Raw genomic sequence first — 16,377 nt, 5'->3', positions numbered from 1 at the left:
ATATGTGAAAACAGTGCATTTCAATGATCTGTGGTTAAAAAAAATAATAAGGTCATAAATGTTTGTCTGTAGCTAGGTTTCCATCAAATTTGCGACAGATTTTCATGTGAATATTACAAATCTGAAACAAAGATAAAAGGATGTGCGTAATGCACATAAAAATATTTTTTTGTAAATAGAATTCCCATGTGCTAAATGAGTTTCCATTGCATTTTCAACTCCACTGACTGTTGTGTCACTAAAACTGCTGCGTTATATAGCAAATGTGTGCGAGCCAACAGCCTGCAGATACAGTGACGGTAGGGCTACCTACATTATGACATTATTATGGATAAGAACGATAGTTTTTGTCAAATGGCAGCCAAGCATCGATCATCATGTCACCAGAATAAGAACATCGATATTTATTGGAACATCACCTTGCACATTCATCACCCTGTGAAATTCACTATTTATCTCATCTGTAGCCTAATAAAATGCATGCTTTGCTGAGTCGTAGTGGGAGGACCACACACGTTTACTTCGATATGATGGTTATTATATCAATATTTGCTCATAAATCTGTTTCCACTGCCATTTCTCGCACAATTAACTTTATCGACATGAAAAGATCCCACCATGTCGAACAAACAAATTGTCTGTCGGCATTTATAAAATTGTCCCGGCATTTCATGTTTCCATCAGCCCGGTCGTGACTTTTTTTCATGCATCAGGTAATTCATCCGAATGAAATGGTTGGTGGAAATATTGTTATTGACATCACAAGGTATTTTCCTGCTCCCCACGTCACAACGAATCTCATAGGCTGTGTTTGAATACCCAGACTAACATACTGTATACTACATACTATATACTATTAGGTCATTTTAGTATACTGTAAACGGTATCGTTTCAGTTGAGCATACTAGAGCTTCGCCTGTCTTTTTTGGTATTTTTTGTAATACAGTTGAAGTCGGAAGTTTACATACACTTAGGTTGGAGTCATTAAAACGTGTTTTTCAACCACTCCACAAATGTCTTGTGAACAAACTATAGTTTTGGCAAGTTGGTTAGGACATCTACTTTGTGCATGATACAAGTAATTCTTTCAACAATTGATTACAGACAAATTATTTCACTTATAATTCACTGTATCACAATTCCAGTCGGTCAGAAGTTTACATACACTAAGTTGACTGTGCCTTTAAACAGCTTGGAAAATTCCAGAAAATGATGTCATGGATTTATAAGCTTCTCATTGACATAATTTGAGTCAATTGGAGGTCTACCTGTGGATGTATTCCAAGGCCTACCTTCAAACTCAGTGCCCCTTTGCTTGACATCATGGGAAAATCAAAAGTCAGCCAAGACCTAAAAAAAAATGGTATACCTCCACAGGTCTGGTTCATCCATGGGAGCAATTTCCAAACTCCTGAAGGTACCACGTTCATCTGTATAAACACTATGGGACCACGCAGCCGTCATACCTGTTCAGGAAGGAGACGTGATCTGTCTCCTAGAGAGGAACATACTTTGGTGCGAAAGTGTAAATCAATCCCAGAACAACAGCAATGGACCTTGTGAAGGTGCTGGAGGAAACGGGTACAAAAGTATATATATCCACAGTAAAACGAGTCCTATATCGACATAACCTGATAGGCCGCTCAGCAGGGAAGAAGCCACTGCTCCAAAACCGCCATAAAACAGCTAGACTACGGTTTGCAACTGCAAATGGGTACGAAGATCATACTTTTTGGAGAAATGTCATCCAGTCTGATGAAACAAAAATAGAACTGTTTGGCCATAATGTCCATACAGTGGGGCAAAAAAGTATTTAGTCAGCCACCAATTGTGCAAGTTCTCCCACTTAAAAAGATGAGAGGCCTGTAATTTTCATCATAGGTACACTTCAACTATGACAGACAAAATTAGAGAAAAAAAATCCAGAGAATCACGTTGTAGGATTTTTAATTAATTAATTTGCAAATTATGGTGGAAAGTAAGTATTTGGTCTCCTACAAACAAGCAAGATTTCTGGCTCTCACAGACCTGTAACTTCTTCTTTAAGAGGCTCCTCTGTCCTCCACTCGTTACCTGTATTAATGGCACCTGTTTGAACTTGTTATCAGTATAAAAGACACCTGTCCACAACCTCAAACAGTCACACTCCAAACTCCACTATGGCCAAGACCAAAGAGCTGTCAAAGGACACCAGAAACAAAATTGTAGACCTGCACCAGGCTGGGAAGACTGAATCTGCAATAGGTAAGCAGCTTGGTTTGAAGAAATCAACTGTGGGAGCAATTATTAGGAAATGGAAGACATACAAGACCATTGATAATCTCCCTTGATCTGGGGCTCCACGCAAGATCTCTCCTCGTGGGGTTAAAATGATCCCAAGAACGGTGTGCAAAAATCCCAGAACCACACAGGGGGACCTAGTGAATGACCTGCAGAGAGCTGGGACCAAAGTAACAAAGCCTACCATCAGTAACACACTGTGCCGCCAGGGACTCAAATCCTGCAGTGCCAGACGTGTCGCCCTGCTTAAGCCAGTACATGTCCAGGCCCGTCTGAAGTTTGCTAGGGAGCATTTGGATTATCCAGAAGAAGATTGGGAGAATGTCATATGGTCAGATGAAACCAAAATATAACTTTTTGGTAAAAATTCAACTCGTCGTGTTTGGAGGACAAAGAATGCTGAGTTGCATCCAAAGAACACCATACCTACTGTGAAGCATGGGAGTGGAAACATCATGCTTTGGGGCTGTTTTTCTGCAAAGGGACCAGGACGACTGATCCGTGTAAAGGAAAGAATGAATGGGGCCATGTATCGTGAGATTTTGAGTGAAAACCTCCTTCCATCAGCAAGGGCATTGAAGATGAAACGTGGCTGGGTCTTTCAGCATGACAATGATCCCAAACACACCACCCGGGCAATGAAGGAGTGGCTTCGTAAGCAGCATTTCAAGATCCTGGAATGGCCAGTCTCCAGATCTCAACCCCATAGAAAATCTTTGGAGGGAGTTGAAAGTCCGTGTTGCCCAGCAACAGCCCCAAAACATCACTGCTCTAGAGGAGATCTGCATGGAGGAATGGGCCAAAATACCAGCAACAGTGTGTGAAAACCTTGTGAAGACTTACAGAAAACGTGTCATATGTCATATGTCATATGGTCAGATGAAACCAAAATATAACTTTTTGGTAAAAATTCAACTCGTCGTGTTTGGAGGACAAAGAATGCTGAGTTGCATCCAAAGAACACCATACCTACTGTGAAGCATGGGAGTGGAAACATCATGCTTTGGGGCTGTTTTTCTGCAAAGGGACCAGGACGACTGATCCGTGTAAAGGAAAGAATGAATGGGGCCATGTATCGTGAGATTTTGAGTGAAAACCTCCTTCCATCAGCAAGGGCATTGAAGATGAAACGTGGCTGGGTCTTTCAGCATGACAATGATCCCAAACACACCACCCGGGCAATGAAGGAGTGGCTTCGTAAGCAGCATTTCAAGATCCTGGAATGGCCAGTCTCCAGATCTCAACCCCATAGAAAATCTTTGGAGGGAGTTGAAAGTCCGTGTTGCCCAGCAACAGCCCCAAAACATCACTGCTCTAGAGGAGATCTGCATGGAGGAATGGGCCAAAATACCAGCAACAGTGTGTGAAAACCTTGTGAAGACTTACAGAAAACGTTTGACCTCTGTCATTGCCAACAAAGGGTATATGACAAAGTATTGAGAAACTTTTGTTATTGACCAAATAGTTATTTTCCACCACAATTTGCAAATTCATAAAAAATCATACAATGTGATTTTCTGGATTTTTTTTCTCATATTGTCTGTCATAGTTGAAGTGTACCTGATGAAAATTACAGGCCTCTCTCATCTTTTTAAGTGGGAGAACTTGCACAATTGGTGGCTGACTAAATACTTTTTTGCCCCACTGTATATTGAAGCAACATCTCAATGCATCCGTCAGGAAGTTAACGCTTGGTCGCAAATGGGTCTTCCAAATGTACAACTTCCAACTTGTGGCAAATTTGCTTTCTCTTGAAACTCCCCATCCCGGATCCGGGATTGTGACTAAGCCTCAGGCTCATTAGCATAACGCAACGTTAACGATTTCTGAAAATCGCAAATAAAATTAAAATAATGCGTTTGCTCTCAAGCTTAGCCTTTTCTTAACAACACTGTCATCTCAGATTTTCAAAATATGCTTTTGAACCATAGAAATTGACTAATTTGTGTAAGAGTATGCTAAGCTAGCATAGCATTTTGTGTAGCATGTAGCACGCAACATTTTCACAAAAGCCAGATAACCAAATAAATAAAATCATTTACCTTTGAAGAGCTTCTGATGTTTTCAATGAGGAGACTCCCAGCCACATACCAGATGCGCAGTGTTTCCTGAAAGCGTCTGTGTGTAGGAGAAATCGTTCCGTTTTCTACATTGCGCCTGGCTACCGAAACGAACCGAAAATGCAGTCACCTACAACGTGAAACTTTTTCCGGATTAACTACATAATATCGACCGAAACATGGCAAACGTTGTTTGGAATCAATTCTCAAGGTGTTTTTTCACATATCTCTTCATTGACATGCAGTTCGTGGAAGCTTGCTTCTCTCTCTGTGCCCCATGGAAAAATACTGGCAGGTGACTTTTGCGCACCAATTTCGGCGCAGGACACCGGGCGGACACGTGGTAAATGTGGTCTCTTATGGTCAATCTTCCAACGATCTGCCTACAAATACGTCACAATGCTGCAGACACCTTGGGGAAACGACAGAAAGGGCAGACTCATTCCTCTTGCGTTCACAGCCATATAAGGAGATCATGAAAGACAGAGCCTCAAAAATCCTTGTCATTTCCTGGATGCCAAGTCATCTTGGTTTTGCCTGAAGCTCACGTTAAAGGGCACGCACAGAGAAGATATTTGTATTTCTGGACACGTCAGAGTGTTTTCTTTCGAACAGTAGCAATTATATGCATAGTCGAGCATCTTTTTGTGACAAAATATCTTGTTTAAAACGGGAACGTTTTTCTTCCAAAAATGAAATAGCGCCACCATAGGTGTAAGAGGTTAAGGACAACAAAGTTAAGGATTTGGAGTGGCCATCACAAAGCTCTGACCTCAATCCTATTGAAAATGTGTGGGCAGAACTGAAGAAATGTGTTCGAGCAAGGTGGCCTACAAACCTGACTCAGTTACACCAGCTCTGTGGGAAGCTTGTGGAAGGCTACCTGAAACATTTGACCCAAGTTAAACAATTTAAAGGCAATGCTACCAAATACTAATGGAGTGTATGTAAACTTCTGACCCACTGGGAATGTGATGAAAGAAATAAAATCTGAAATAAATAATAAATAGTCTCTACTATTTTTCTGACTTTTCACATTCTCAAAATAAAGTGTTGATCCTAACTGACGTAAGACAGGGAGATTTTTCAAGAATTAAATGTCAGGAATTGTGAAAACTGAGTTTAAATGCATTTGGCTAAGGTGTATGTAAACTTCCGACTTCAACTGTATATTTTTTGTGTATTTGATAACCATATTGTTTTGTTATCACAGGGTCCCATTCGGTCAGAGAATATGTCTGTAACAAGTCATAAATTCTCCCATCCGTCTTCCAACTACATCAGTGGGCCATTCAAGTTTTTTTTTAGCTCTGCAACTCTGAATTGATAAGGCCTGCTTTGTATTAAAAACGGCCCGCTTTAAATAACATGCAGTTTGTAAGAATTTCATAAAGCCTTCATAAACTCTACTGTAGTGGCTTCCTTTCGTCTTTACCATAGCCACTGCCCACGCCTGAAGCGGGGTTGTTTGGTACGCATACAGTCCACACTCAAGGTTTCCAAACGGCCAAACATTCAATGACATTCAAATGACGGCCAAACATTCAATGACATTCAAATGATTCTCCAATCAACTTAAAGCATAGAATACTTGATATGGAAAATACATATTATGACCTTTCTGTATGTCTGTATGTCTGTATGGTCAAAAAACTATACCGCTCCCGCATCTAGCAAGGACTCCTTCTCCCGAAGGCCCAACTTCCTGCCTTTATCCTAACACACTTACCACAACACAATGAACAGGCAAGAGGGGGGGGGCAAAAACTGAGTTACACTAACAGCAAATGAATATATCTCAATCAGGTAAATATAAATCATAAAGGTACGTACCTAATATTTCATCATGTACATTAATATTTAATATATTTACACAAATATACATGGAGCTCCATATGTTCAGTCTTTTATACAAATATGTCCAAATCGGCTCTAACATACCGGCCCCTAATTGTTGACTGCACTGAATGCACAACAATTACTTCATATTCAAACGTAGAGCCATATAAGAAGAACCATTGAAAGATTAGTGGAATCTGTTTGGGTAGCTGGACAGGTAGGATGACTGACAGTGAAGGTGAACAGGTGGTCACGTGTCAGGTGACAGAGGAATGGATGAGACTGAGGCAGGAATTCCTTTAACCATAAGGTGGTATATTTACTGAGTAGTCTGTGAATGGCGGCTGCCATGGCCACTTCCAAAGGAGTATCCACTGGTCGAACTCCCACTCAGTCTAGAGTGCTTCGACGATTTCCCGTTAGTTAAGGGGTGAGCGGAGCCTGCCTCAGGAAGCTGGTCGACCTGTGCAGTGGGAGTTACCTCCTCCATAGGTTCTTCATGTAGACCACTTTCCTGCTCCAAAGCAGTTTCCGGTCCTTGGCTCAGAGAAGATGGTTGATGGCTGAAACGTATAGTTGATCCATCAACACTTTGAGCTCTGGTGTGCTTGCCCTTTGATGTCGGAAACTCAACCACATAATCCTTAAGATAACCAGGTGCTTGCCTGGTTCTTCTGGTGCTGCTGGTGGTTGAGGATGAAGCCTCTGTTGCTTTAGGCTTAGCTCCTGGGTATTTCCTTTGTTCCAAGACCTTTCCCTCAGCTGCTCTCTCCTCCTCTTCTTCCTTCCAGTGGAGACAATTTTTCCCTTTCCGCCTCTATTTCCTTTTCACCTGTCTTTGGTTCAGTCATCATCCGGTTCGAAGGACCATAAATGTCTCAAATAATTTATAGTGTATGTTTTGCACAATAAAGGGTTCATACATGTGGCATTGCTGTGTGACAACCACCAATATCAAATGTGACATAACCCACTATGTCAAATATGATGTAAACCTTTGCTTTAAAAAGGGTGGCATAAGCATTGCTTTGTAAAGGCTTTATCAATCATATTACATTTATGCTTCGCAAAGCATGTTTAATCTTGTCATAAATCTTGGTAGAGCATTGCAGTGTTAGAATAGTGGGTTCGATTCCAGGACCACCCTCGGCGTACACATCACGGACAAACTGGTATTGGTAAATTGGTAAACCCACACAGACAGCGTTGTGAAGAAGGAGCAGCAGCGCCTCTTCAACCTCAGGAGGCTGAAGAAATTCGGCTTGTCACCAAAAGCACTCACAAACTTCTACGGATGCACAATCGAGAGCATCCTGTCGGGCTGTATCACCGCCTGGTACGTCAACTGCTCCGCCAACAACTGTAAGGCTCTCCAGAGGGTAGTGAGGTCTGCACAAAGCATCACCGTGGGCAAACTACCTGCCCTCCAGGACACCTACACCACCCGATGTCACAGGAAGGCCATATAGATCATCGGGTGGCGCTGTGGTTAAGGGCGCTGTACTGGTTTCGCGCCCAGGCTCTGTCGTAACTGGCCACGACCAGGAGGTCCGTGGGGTGACGCACAACTGCATCTTTATGTAATACACATATCACTAGCCACTTTAAACTATGCCACTTTGTTTACATACCCTACATTACCCATCTCATATGTATATACTGTACTCGATACCATCTACTGCATCTTGCCTATGCTGTTCTGTACCATCACTCATTCATATATCTTTATGTACATATCCTTTATCCCTTTACACTTGTGTGTGTATAAGGTAGTAGTTGTGGAATTGTTAGGTTAGATTACTCGTTGGTTATTACTGCATTGTCGGAAGCACAAGCATTTCGCAACACTCACATTAACATCTGCTAAACATGTGTATGTGACAAATACAATCTGATTTGATTTGATAGTATATTGGGCTTTGGTGACAAAACTGTGATAGACTGCATCCAATTTGCTGAGTAGAGTGTTGGAGGCTATTTTGTAAATGACATCACTGAAGTCGAGGATCGGTAGTATAGTCAGTTTTACGAGGGTATGTTTGGCAGCATGAGTGAAGGATGCTTTGTTGTGAAATAGGAGGCCGATTTCTATATTTAATTTTGGATTGGAGATGCTTAATGTGTCTGGAAGGAGAGTTTACAATCTAACCAGACACCCAGGTATTTGTAATTGTCCACATATTCTAAGTCAGAACCTTTCAGAGTAGTGATACTATACGGGCTGGCGGGTGCGGGCAGCGGTCGGTTGAAGAGCATGCATTTAGTTTTACTAGCATTTAAGAGCAGTTGGAGGCCACGGAAGGAGTGTTGTATGGCATTGAAGCTCGTCTGGAGATTAGTTAACACAGTGTCCAGAGAAGGGCCAGAAGTATACAGAATGGTGTCGTCTGCGTAGAGGTGGATCAGAGACTCACCAGCAGCAAGAGCGATCATTGATGTATACAGAGAAAAGAGTCGGCCCGAGAATTGAACCTCTGGACTGCCAGAGGTTTGGACAACAGGCTCTCTGATTTGACACACTGAACTCTATCCGAGTAGTAGTTGGTGAACCAGGCGAAGCAGTCATTTTAGAAACCAAGGCTGTTGAGTCTGCTGATAAGAATGCGGTGATTGACACAGTCGAAAGCCTTGGCCATGTCGATGAATACGCCTGCACAGTATAGTCTTTTATCGATGGGGGTTATGATACCGTTTAGGACCTTGAGCATAGCTGAGGTGCACCCATGACCAGCTCGGAAACCAGATTGCATGGTGGGATTCGAAGTGGTCGGTGATCTGTTTGTTAACTTGACTTTCGAAAGGCAGGGCAGGATGGATATAGGTCTAGAATGTCTCCCCCTTTGAAGAGAGGGATGATTGCGGCAGCTTTCCAATCTTTAGGGATCTCAGGCGATACGAGAGGTTGAACAGGCTAGTGATAGGGGTTTCCAGCTGGAAAGCTTCTGCGGGGGGGTGCAGAGCTGTTGGCCGGGGTAGCCAGGTGGAAAGCATGGCCAGCCGTAGAAGAATGCTTATTGAAATTATCTATTATAGTAGATTTATCAGTGGCGACAGTGTTTTCTCGCCTCAGTGCAGTGGGCAGATGGGAGGAGGTGCTCTTTTTCTCCATGGACTTTAATGTCCCAAAACGTTTTGGAATTTGTGCTACGGGTTGCAAATTTCTGTTTGAAAAAGCTAGCCTTTGCTTTCCTAACTGCCTGTGTATATTGGTTCCTAACTTCCCTGAAAAGTTGCATATCGCGGGGGCAATTCGATGCTAATGCAGTACGCCACAGGATGTTTTTGTGCTGGTAAAGGGCAGTCAGGTCTGGAGTGGACCAAGGGCTATATCTGTTCTCAGTTCAGGCATGCTTATTTAAGATGTTGAGGAAAGCACTTTTAAAGAACAGCCAGGCATCCTCTACTGATGTGACCCGGGCCAGGTCGATTAGAAAGGCCTGCTCACTGAAGTGTTTTAGGGAGCATTTGACAGTGATGAGGGGTGGTCGTTTGACCGCGGACCCATTACAGACGCAGGCAATGAGGCAGTGATCACTGAGATCCTGGTTGAAGACAGCAGAGGTGGATTTAGAGAGCAGGTTGGTCAGGATGATATCTATGAGGGTGCCCGTGATTAAGGATTTAGGGTTGCACCCTGTGAAGGCATTCTGAAGCTGAACGTAATTTAAAGCGTGGCCGAAACATTTAAATGGCATTGATCTCACTCTCTCTCTCGGTTTCCCTCTGCCTGTCTCTCCCCCCCTCCATCCAGGGTGATAACTCGTACGTCAAGGATCGCTGGTGTATGTTTGATGGCTTCATGGTCTTCTTCCTCTGGGTGTCTCTGGTGCTTCAGGTACATATGTTGCACCTCACGCTGTGTGTGTCCAAGACCTTGGTGAAATACGTCTTTGTTTTCTTTAAAGTAGTTTGTACCCTGTGTGGGTGGAATTTTCACTTTTGGGGCTATTGCTTTGGTTCCATAATTCCAATCAATTTAAATTAAATCAAAGAAATCAAAATCCGTATTTGTTTAACATAGGTCTGGTGTGTGCATTTGTGTGCATGTGTGTGCGCATTTGCATACACTTTACAACAGTGGTCTTCCAGGTACAGCACCTGTCTCAGTTCACAGCTTTCCCTCTCTCACCCAGGTGTTTGAGATAGCGGATGTTGTTGACCAGATGTCTCCCTGGGGCATGTTGAGAATCCCCAGAGCCCTCATCATGATCCGAGCATTCAGGATCTACTTCCGCTTCGAGCTGCCACGCTCACGCATCACCAACATCCTCAAGTACGTAGGGTTCTATTAGGAAGTGACGTTCCCTGCGTAGGTTTATGAAATATAATTTGAATTGGAACTATGTGCTTGGTTTATGGTTAATGTCAAATATCCCCTCTGTTTAGGCGATCAGGGGAACAGATCTGGAGTGTGTCGATATTCTTGCTCTTCTTCCTCCTTCTGTATGGAATTCTGGGAGTTCAGATGTTCGGAACATTCAATCATCACTGTGTTACCAACGACACAACGAATGGGTAAGGTCCTCCATTTACAAAATGATTAGTATATGAGACATTTTTATCTATGGTATCAATGATATCAGTGGGATAAACATACTGTAGGCTAAACTGACTGTGTGTATGCAACTTGTGACAGTGTGTCTGTCAATTTGGCGGTGAAATATGCCATGGTTCGTGTCTGTTGTATTGAGAGCCAGTCAGCTCATCCAGCTCTTCAAACTTCTGCATCATGGACACTCTGGTCGGCGTTGGCTTTATTTTTAAAGAGTTTTGGTTTGGGGAAAGGATTGAAGTTAATTAAACTATGAGGTATGTATGTCTTGCATCAGTAGTCCGTCAGTCTCAACCGTGGAGTTGGATTAAGGGCGCACTTGGCCCAAAGATGTTTTTAGCATGGGCAGCACCATTGAAGTAGTCAACTAGGTGGGACATGCTATGGGTTAAGAAAGGATCATAGAATTCCATCCAGGTCAGCAGGGCGATCATTATATAACCACAGGAGGCAGTGAATCATCAACCTTGGTTTTATACATGTTCAGACTATACACACTCCAGCGCAGTAGGTGGTGGTATGCGTCTTTTCAGTTTATTTATGATCTGCCAATACACTCATAGGACAAGAAATTGACAAATGGAGCTCTTAATGGCGTTGCCCATGTTGTATGTGTGAATTTGTATACATCCATGTGAATTGATTTGTGCTGTGTGCATGGTGTGTGTGTAGGTGTTTAATATTGGTATACAGATGATGAGTAAGTGGTGACGAGGAGAACAGAAACCACAGTGGGGGAACAAAAGAAGCCATCACCATCACAGTTAGAGCTGCGAGGCCTAATCATAATCATTAACGTTGTGTATTGTCTGGGATTTATATTTAAAGCCTCTACTCTGCCATCGATCTGTCCATCTCCGCTTGTTGACAAGTGCTCTCCTGCTCCAGGGACACTGCGTACATTGACTACTTTCAGATGAAATAGAAGGCACAGAATTACATTTCACATGAATAAATCCTTCCTCTTTCAGAAGTGGTTTAGCCGGTGTATTTGTGATTTGGTTATTATTGGGCTAGTTTGTGTCAACCCCCCTGATGTGTGGGTTTAAGTGGGGTGCATTAATAATAATAATTAAACTTTCATAGCGCTTTTCATTACAGACAGAATCTCAGTGCTTGTTCATATAGGCTACAGCAGTAGCTAGATCAAGTCTGTTTGAGTGTTTCTTGAAGCCTCCAGATGGGCAGACGCAGTCATGAGAGGATCTGGAAGCTAGATGGTCAGCGGAGGGGATGGTCATGGTCAGATCAGCATGTCCAAGGGCAACCAGGTAGGCAGGCAGCTCAATGTCATCAAGACATCTCCGCCACCTGCAGATTCTCTGTATTTGGACTGTGGTGAAGTTTAACCTCCCCACAGAGTACAGCCCACTCCTTACTTCAGAGGTTTCCTCCTGAGTACCAACGCTGCATGCATAGCCTCCTCTTGGATCACCGTCAGTGGAAACCACCCCAAAGTCAGTAGGTGTAATTCAAATGAAAACACACAGAGGCTATCTAGCATTAGTTAGCTTGATTTTCATCCATTTATGAGCAGGAGTCTAATTCATGATGTCAAGACTTGCTCTGCACTCATTTAGTTATTGTACAAATATTGACATAATTTGAATAAATATGTACAGAAGTGACATGAGCTCTCTGCCTAGGCTGCCGCGAGGCGCCATGGCAACTCTAAAACCTTTAGACATGTTTTATGCGGGTTAGTCTAACAGGCCATATGCCTTTGGCACAAAGTCACAGACTTCCTCTCCAGTCATTCACACAGAACAGATGAGATTTGTATTGAGATTGAAAGCGAAATGTGTAGGAGGAATTTGACTGGGGTGGGTATGTGTGTGGATGAAAAAGGGCCTCTGGATGTGCAGACAAAATGGGTTTCTTCACCTATTCCATATGAGAGATTATTCACATTGACCTGGGCCTTTTGGTGAATTGAATGAAACATCTTGTGAAATATGCAAATTATTCCTTATTGTGCTCTTTGGGAAGAGTAGTTATGTCTGGTTAAAGTTAATATTGGAATTGCCAGGGACTAGGGCTGTGCGGGGACCGTATTACCGCCACACCAGCAGTCATGAGTCAGGGTAAGTCATGAAAGTTGAGTCACGGTAATCTCCTTTTATGCACCCAGGACATGCGTTGGCAGTATCCAACTCACTAATGGCCTGGTACTCGGGGTTCTATTGTCCTTCTAACCACTCTGACATTAATGCAATCATTTCAAACTCACCTCACTGTGTTTGATAAATTGGAAGAAGGAAGATAAAAAAAACCAGCTTGCCACTGAGTGGAAAATATGGTCATTGTGGATGTTGTTTCAAAGCCTAACAACGAAATGGACAGTGCTTTCTAAGGTGATGATTAATTCAAAACACCCATACACATATTAGAGCTTATACATATGCATAAGCCTATATATGAGCCCAAGCCTATAAAAAATATATAAAAAAATAATGATTGTGCCGTTTGTTATACAATACATATTCTACCGCATATTACTCACTGCAGAAAAATATTTGGAAAACTGATTAAATATGTCTTTAATTGGTCTGGCCTATATTCCAAAATAAAACCAATTCTAGTAATTGCCATCTAGTGTGGACTGTATTATTATGCATACTGGATGGACTAGTTAGCTTATGCTAATATCTAAAGTTTCTATTCATGAGTCTGGGAGAGAACTTATAGGCCTAGCTGATGCAGTTGGTTCATTGATTGTCGAGGGTGGCGTACAGAGTTAGCCTACAATAGTGAATTTGATTTTGAATAGCGTAGTAGTAGGGATTTTTAAAAATGATTTCATAATTAATAGGGCGACACGTTAGACTACCTTAAGCTACAGAATATCTCACCACTGTGCGTTTCCATCTCCTCCCCTCACCCCGTCATTACTTTCTCAAGCATGCAGAGAGAATAACTGTCAACAGTTTAATGAAATATGTTTCATTGTGAAAACATGTTCACTTGCTTTCCCAAATGAAGCCTGTTCCTGCAGGGTTGGGGAGCCCATGGCGCGGGAATATCACCTGTCGTGCACCGAGAGGCTGCATACTCTTCAAACAGTGGTTGATGCATGGAGTGAAATAACCAACAGGCGGGAAAGAGGCTTCCATTCACTGTTGGAGTGCATAGGCAGATGACATCTAATCAAATCAAATTGTATTGGTTACATACACATATTTAGCAGATGTTATTATGGGTGTAGCCAAATGCTTGTGTTCCGAGCTCCGACAGTGCAGTAGTATCTAGCAATTAGCAAAATAATGGAATTTTGAAATATATAAATATTAGGACGAGCAATGTCGGAGTGGCATTGACTAAAATACAGCAGAATAGAATCCAGTATATACATATGAAATGAGTAAAACAGTATGTAAACATTTATTAAAGTGCTTGTGACGGGTTGCCTTAAATGCGGAAGACACATTTAAGTTGAAGGCATTCAGTTGTACAACGGACCAACTATCCCCCTTATTAAAGTGACCAGTGAATCCATGTCTATGTATATAGGGCAGCAGCTTTTAAGGTGCAGAGTTGAGTAACAGGGTGGTAGCCGGCTAGTGAGGGCTGTTGAACAGTCTGATAGCCTTTATCATTCTCTCTCGGCTCCAGCTTTGGATGCGCCTGTACTGACCTCCCCTTCTGGATGGTAGCAGGGTGAATAGGCTGTGGCTGTGGTGGTTGATGTCCTTGATGACCTTTTTTACCTTCCTGTGACATCGGGTGCTGTAGGTGTCCTGGAGGGCAGGCAGTGTGCCCCCGGTGATCCGTTGGGAGACCGCACCACCCTCTCCAGAGCCCTGTGGTTGCAGGCAGTGCAGTTGCAGTACCAGGTGGGGATACAGCCCGACAGGCGCTGTTCACCACTGTCTGTAGGTGGACCATTTCAGATTTGTCAGTGATGTGTACACCGAGGAACATGAAACAAACATTTTTTTATTTTATTTTATTATTTACATTGTATTTATATTTTATTTTAAAAAATCCCCCTATGTTTTTTTACTCGTTGTTTTTGTTTCAGTCTTGTCTCATCACTGCAACTCCCGTACGGACTCGAGAGGCAAAGGTCGAGAGCCCTGCGTCCCCCGAAACACAACCCGACCAAGCTACACTGCTTCTTGACACAATGCCCACTTAACCCGGAAGCCAGCCGCACCAATGTGTCGGAGGAAACACCGTACACCTGGTGGCCGTGTCAGTGCGCACTGTGCCCGGCCCGCTAGTGCACGATGGGACAAGGTCATCCCTGCCGGCCAAACATTCCCCTATCCCGGACGATGTTGTGCCATTTGTGCACTGCCCCATGGGTCTCCCGGTCGCGACAGAGCCTGGACTCGAACCCAGAATCTCTAGTGGCACAGCTAGCTCTGCGATACAGTGCCTTAGACCAGTGTTCCACTCGGGAGGCTGACACCGAGGAACTTGAAGTTTTCACCTTCTCTACTGCGGTCCTGTCGAAGTGGATAGGGGGCTTGCTCCCTCTGCTTTTTCCTGAAGTCCACGATCAGCTCCTTCATTTTGTTGATGTTGAGGAAGAGGTTATTTTCCTGTCACCTCTCCGCCAGGGCCCTCATCTCCTCCCTGTAGGCTGTCTCATCATTGTTGGTAATCAAGTCTATTATTGTTGTGTCATCTGCAAATTTGATGATTGAGTTGGAGGCCTGCGTTGCCATGTATGAACAGGGAGTGCAGGAGGTGGCTGTGCACAGACCCTTGTAGGGCCCCTGTGTTGAGGATCGGCGAAGTGGAGGTGTTGTCTCCTACTTTCACCACCTGGGGGCGGCTGATCAGGAAGTCCAGGACCCAGTTGCACAGGGCGAGGTTCAGACCCAGGGCCCCAAGCTTAATTATGGTGAGTTACCGCCGCTCTGATATAAAAAAAATAAAATAAAATGTTCTGGGCTAGTAATGTAAGAAATAACACTAAAAAAAAAGAAAATACTGAAAAGTTGCTTAGGAGCTAGAAGCAGAGCTGCCATGTCTGTCGATGCCGTCTTCCCCCTGCCCCTGTTCCTTCCGAATTTGATAGTGGGCCATTCTAAATCAAAATTAATTTTACATATTAGTAAAGACAATATTATATGAGAATTGTCTGATTTGGTGATAATACAATCACTTGATAAGAGAACAGTGTGTGCAGCCTGAGGCAAGGAACAGAGCGCAATATTTTTTCCCGACTTTCATCAATAGCCTGTAGTCGCACCCCATATGTGTTTTGATTTCGATGACAGTCTAAGGTTTATCATTAAAAACTAAAGGTTCCAAATAACTCTACATTTTACATAGCCTATATGACCTGTTTCAAATGATTAACATAGACTACATATACAGGACTTCAGCCTATGGCATGCCACATAGCCATATAACATACCGTAATATCCAATTTGTAAGTCGCTCTGGATAAGAGCGTCTGCTAAATGACTTAAATGTAAATGTAAAATGTAATAGGCCAACTCATATTCTGTTAATCTGAAATACATTTTCTTCATACTATAATGTTTCTTTAGACCTGCCTAAAATAAATAATGGATTCATTATGGTGTGTATTAAATAGATTTATTAGAGTTAAAATGTCGATGTTCCAAAGGCACACATCAGCAGCTTGTATGTGGAGACCTGTATGTTAATTAACGGTCAATTACCGTG

General features: G+C 42.9%; 1 protein-coding gene across 1 annotated transcript in view; it reads left to right on the top strand.

Annotated features, from left to right (window-relative positions):
* Nucleotides 1-16,377, top strand: part of nalcn (sodium leak channel, non-selective) — a 271,182-nt gene that overhangs the window by 25,474 nt on the left and 229,331 nt on the right. The window contains exons 6-8 of the mRNA XM_064975662.1: nt 9,931-10,014; nt 10,313-10,452; nt 10,566-10,694. Coding sequence (XP_064831734.1) covers nt 9,931-10,014; nt 10,313-10,452; nt 10,566-10,694 — 353 coding nt within the window. The remainder of the gene's footprint in view (nt 1-9,930; nt 10,015-10,312; nt 10,453-10,565; nt 10,695-16,377) is intronic.

The sequence above is a fragment of the Oncorhynchus masou genome, chromosome 10, assembly GCF_036934945.1.
Source record: "Oncorhynchus masou masou isolate Uvic2021 chromosome 10, UVic_Omas_1.1, whole genome shotgun sequence".
NCBI classification, from domain to species: Eukaryota; Metazoa; Chordata; class Actinopteri; order Salmoniformes; family Salmonidae; genus Oncorhynchus; species Oncorhynchus masou.
This window is presented reverse-complemented; position numbering and strand designations above follow the sequence as displayed.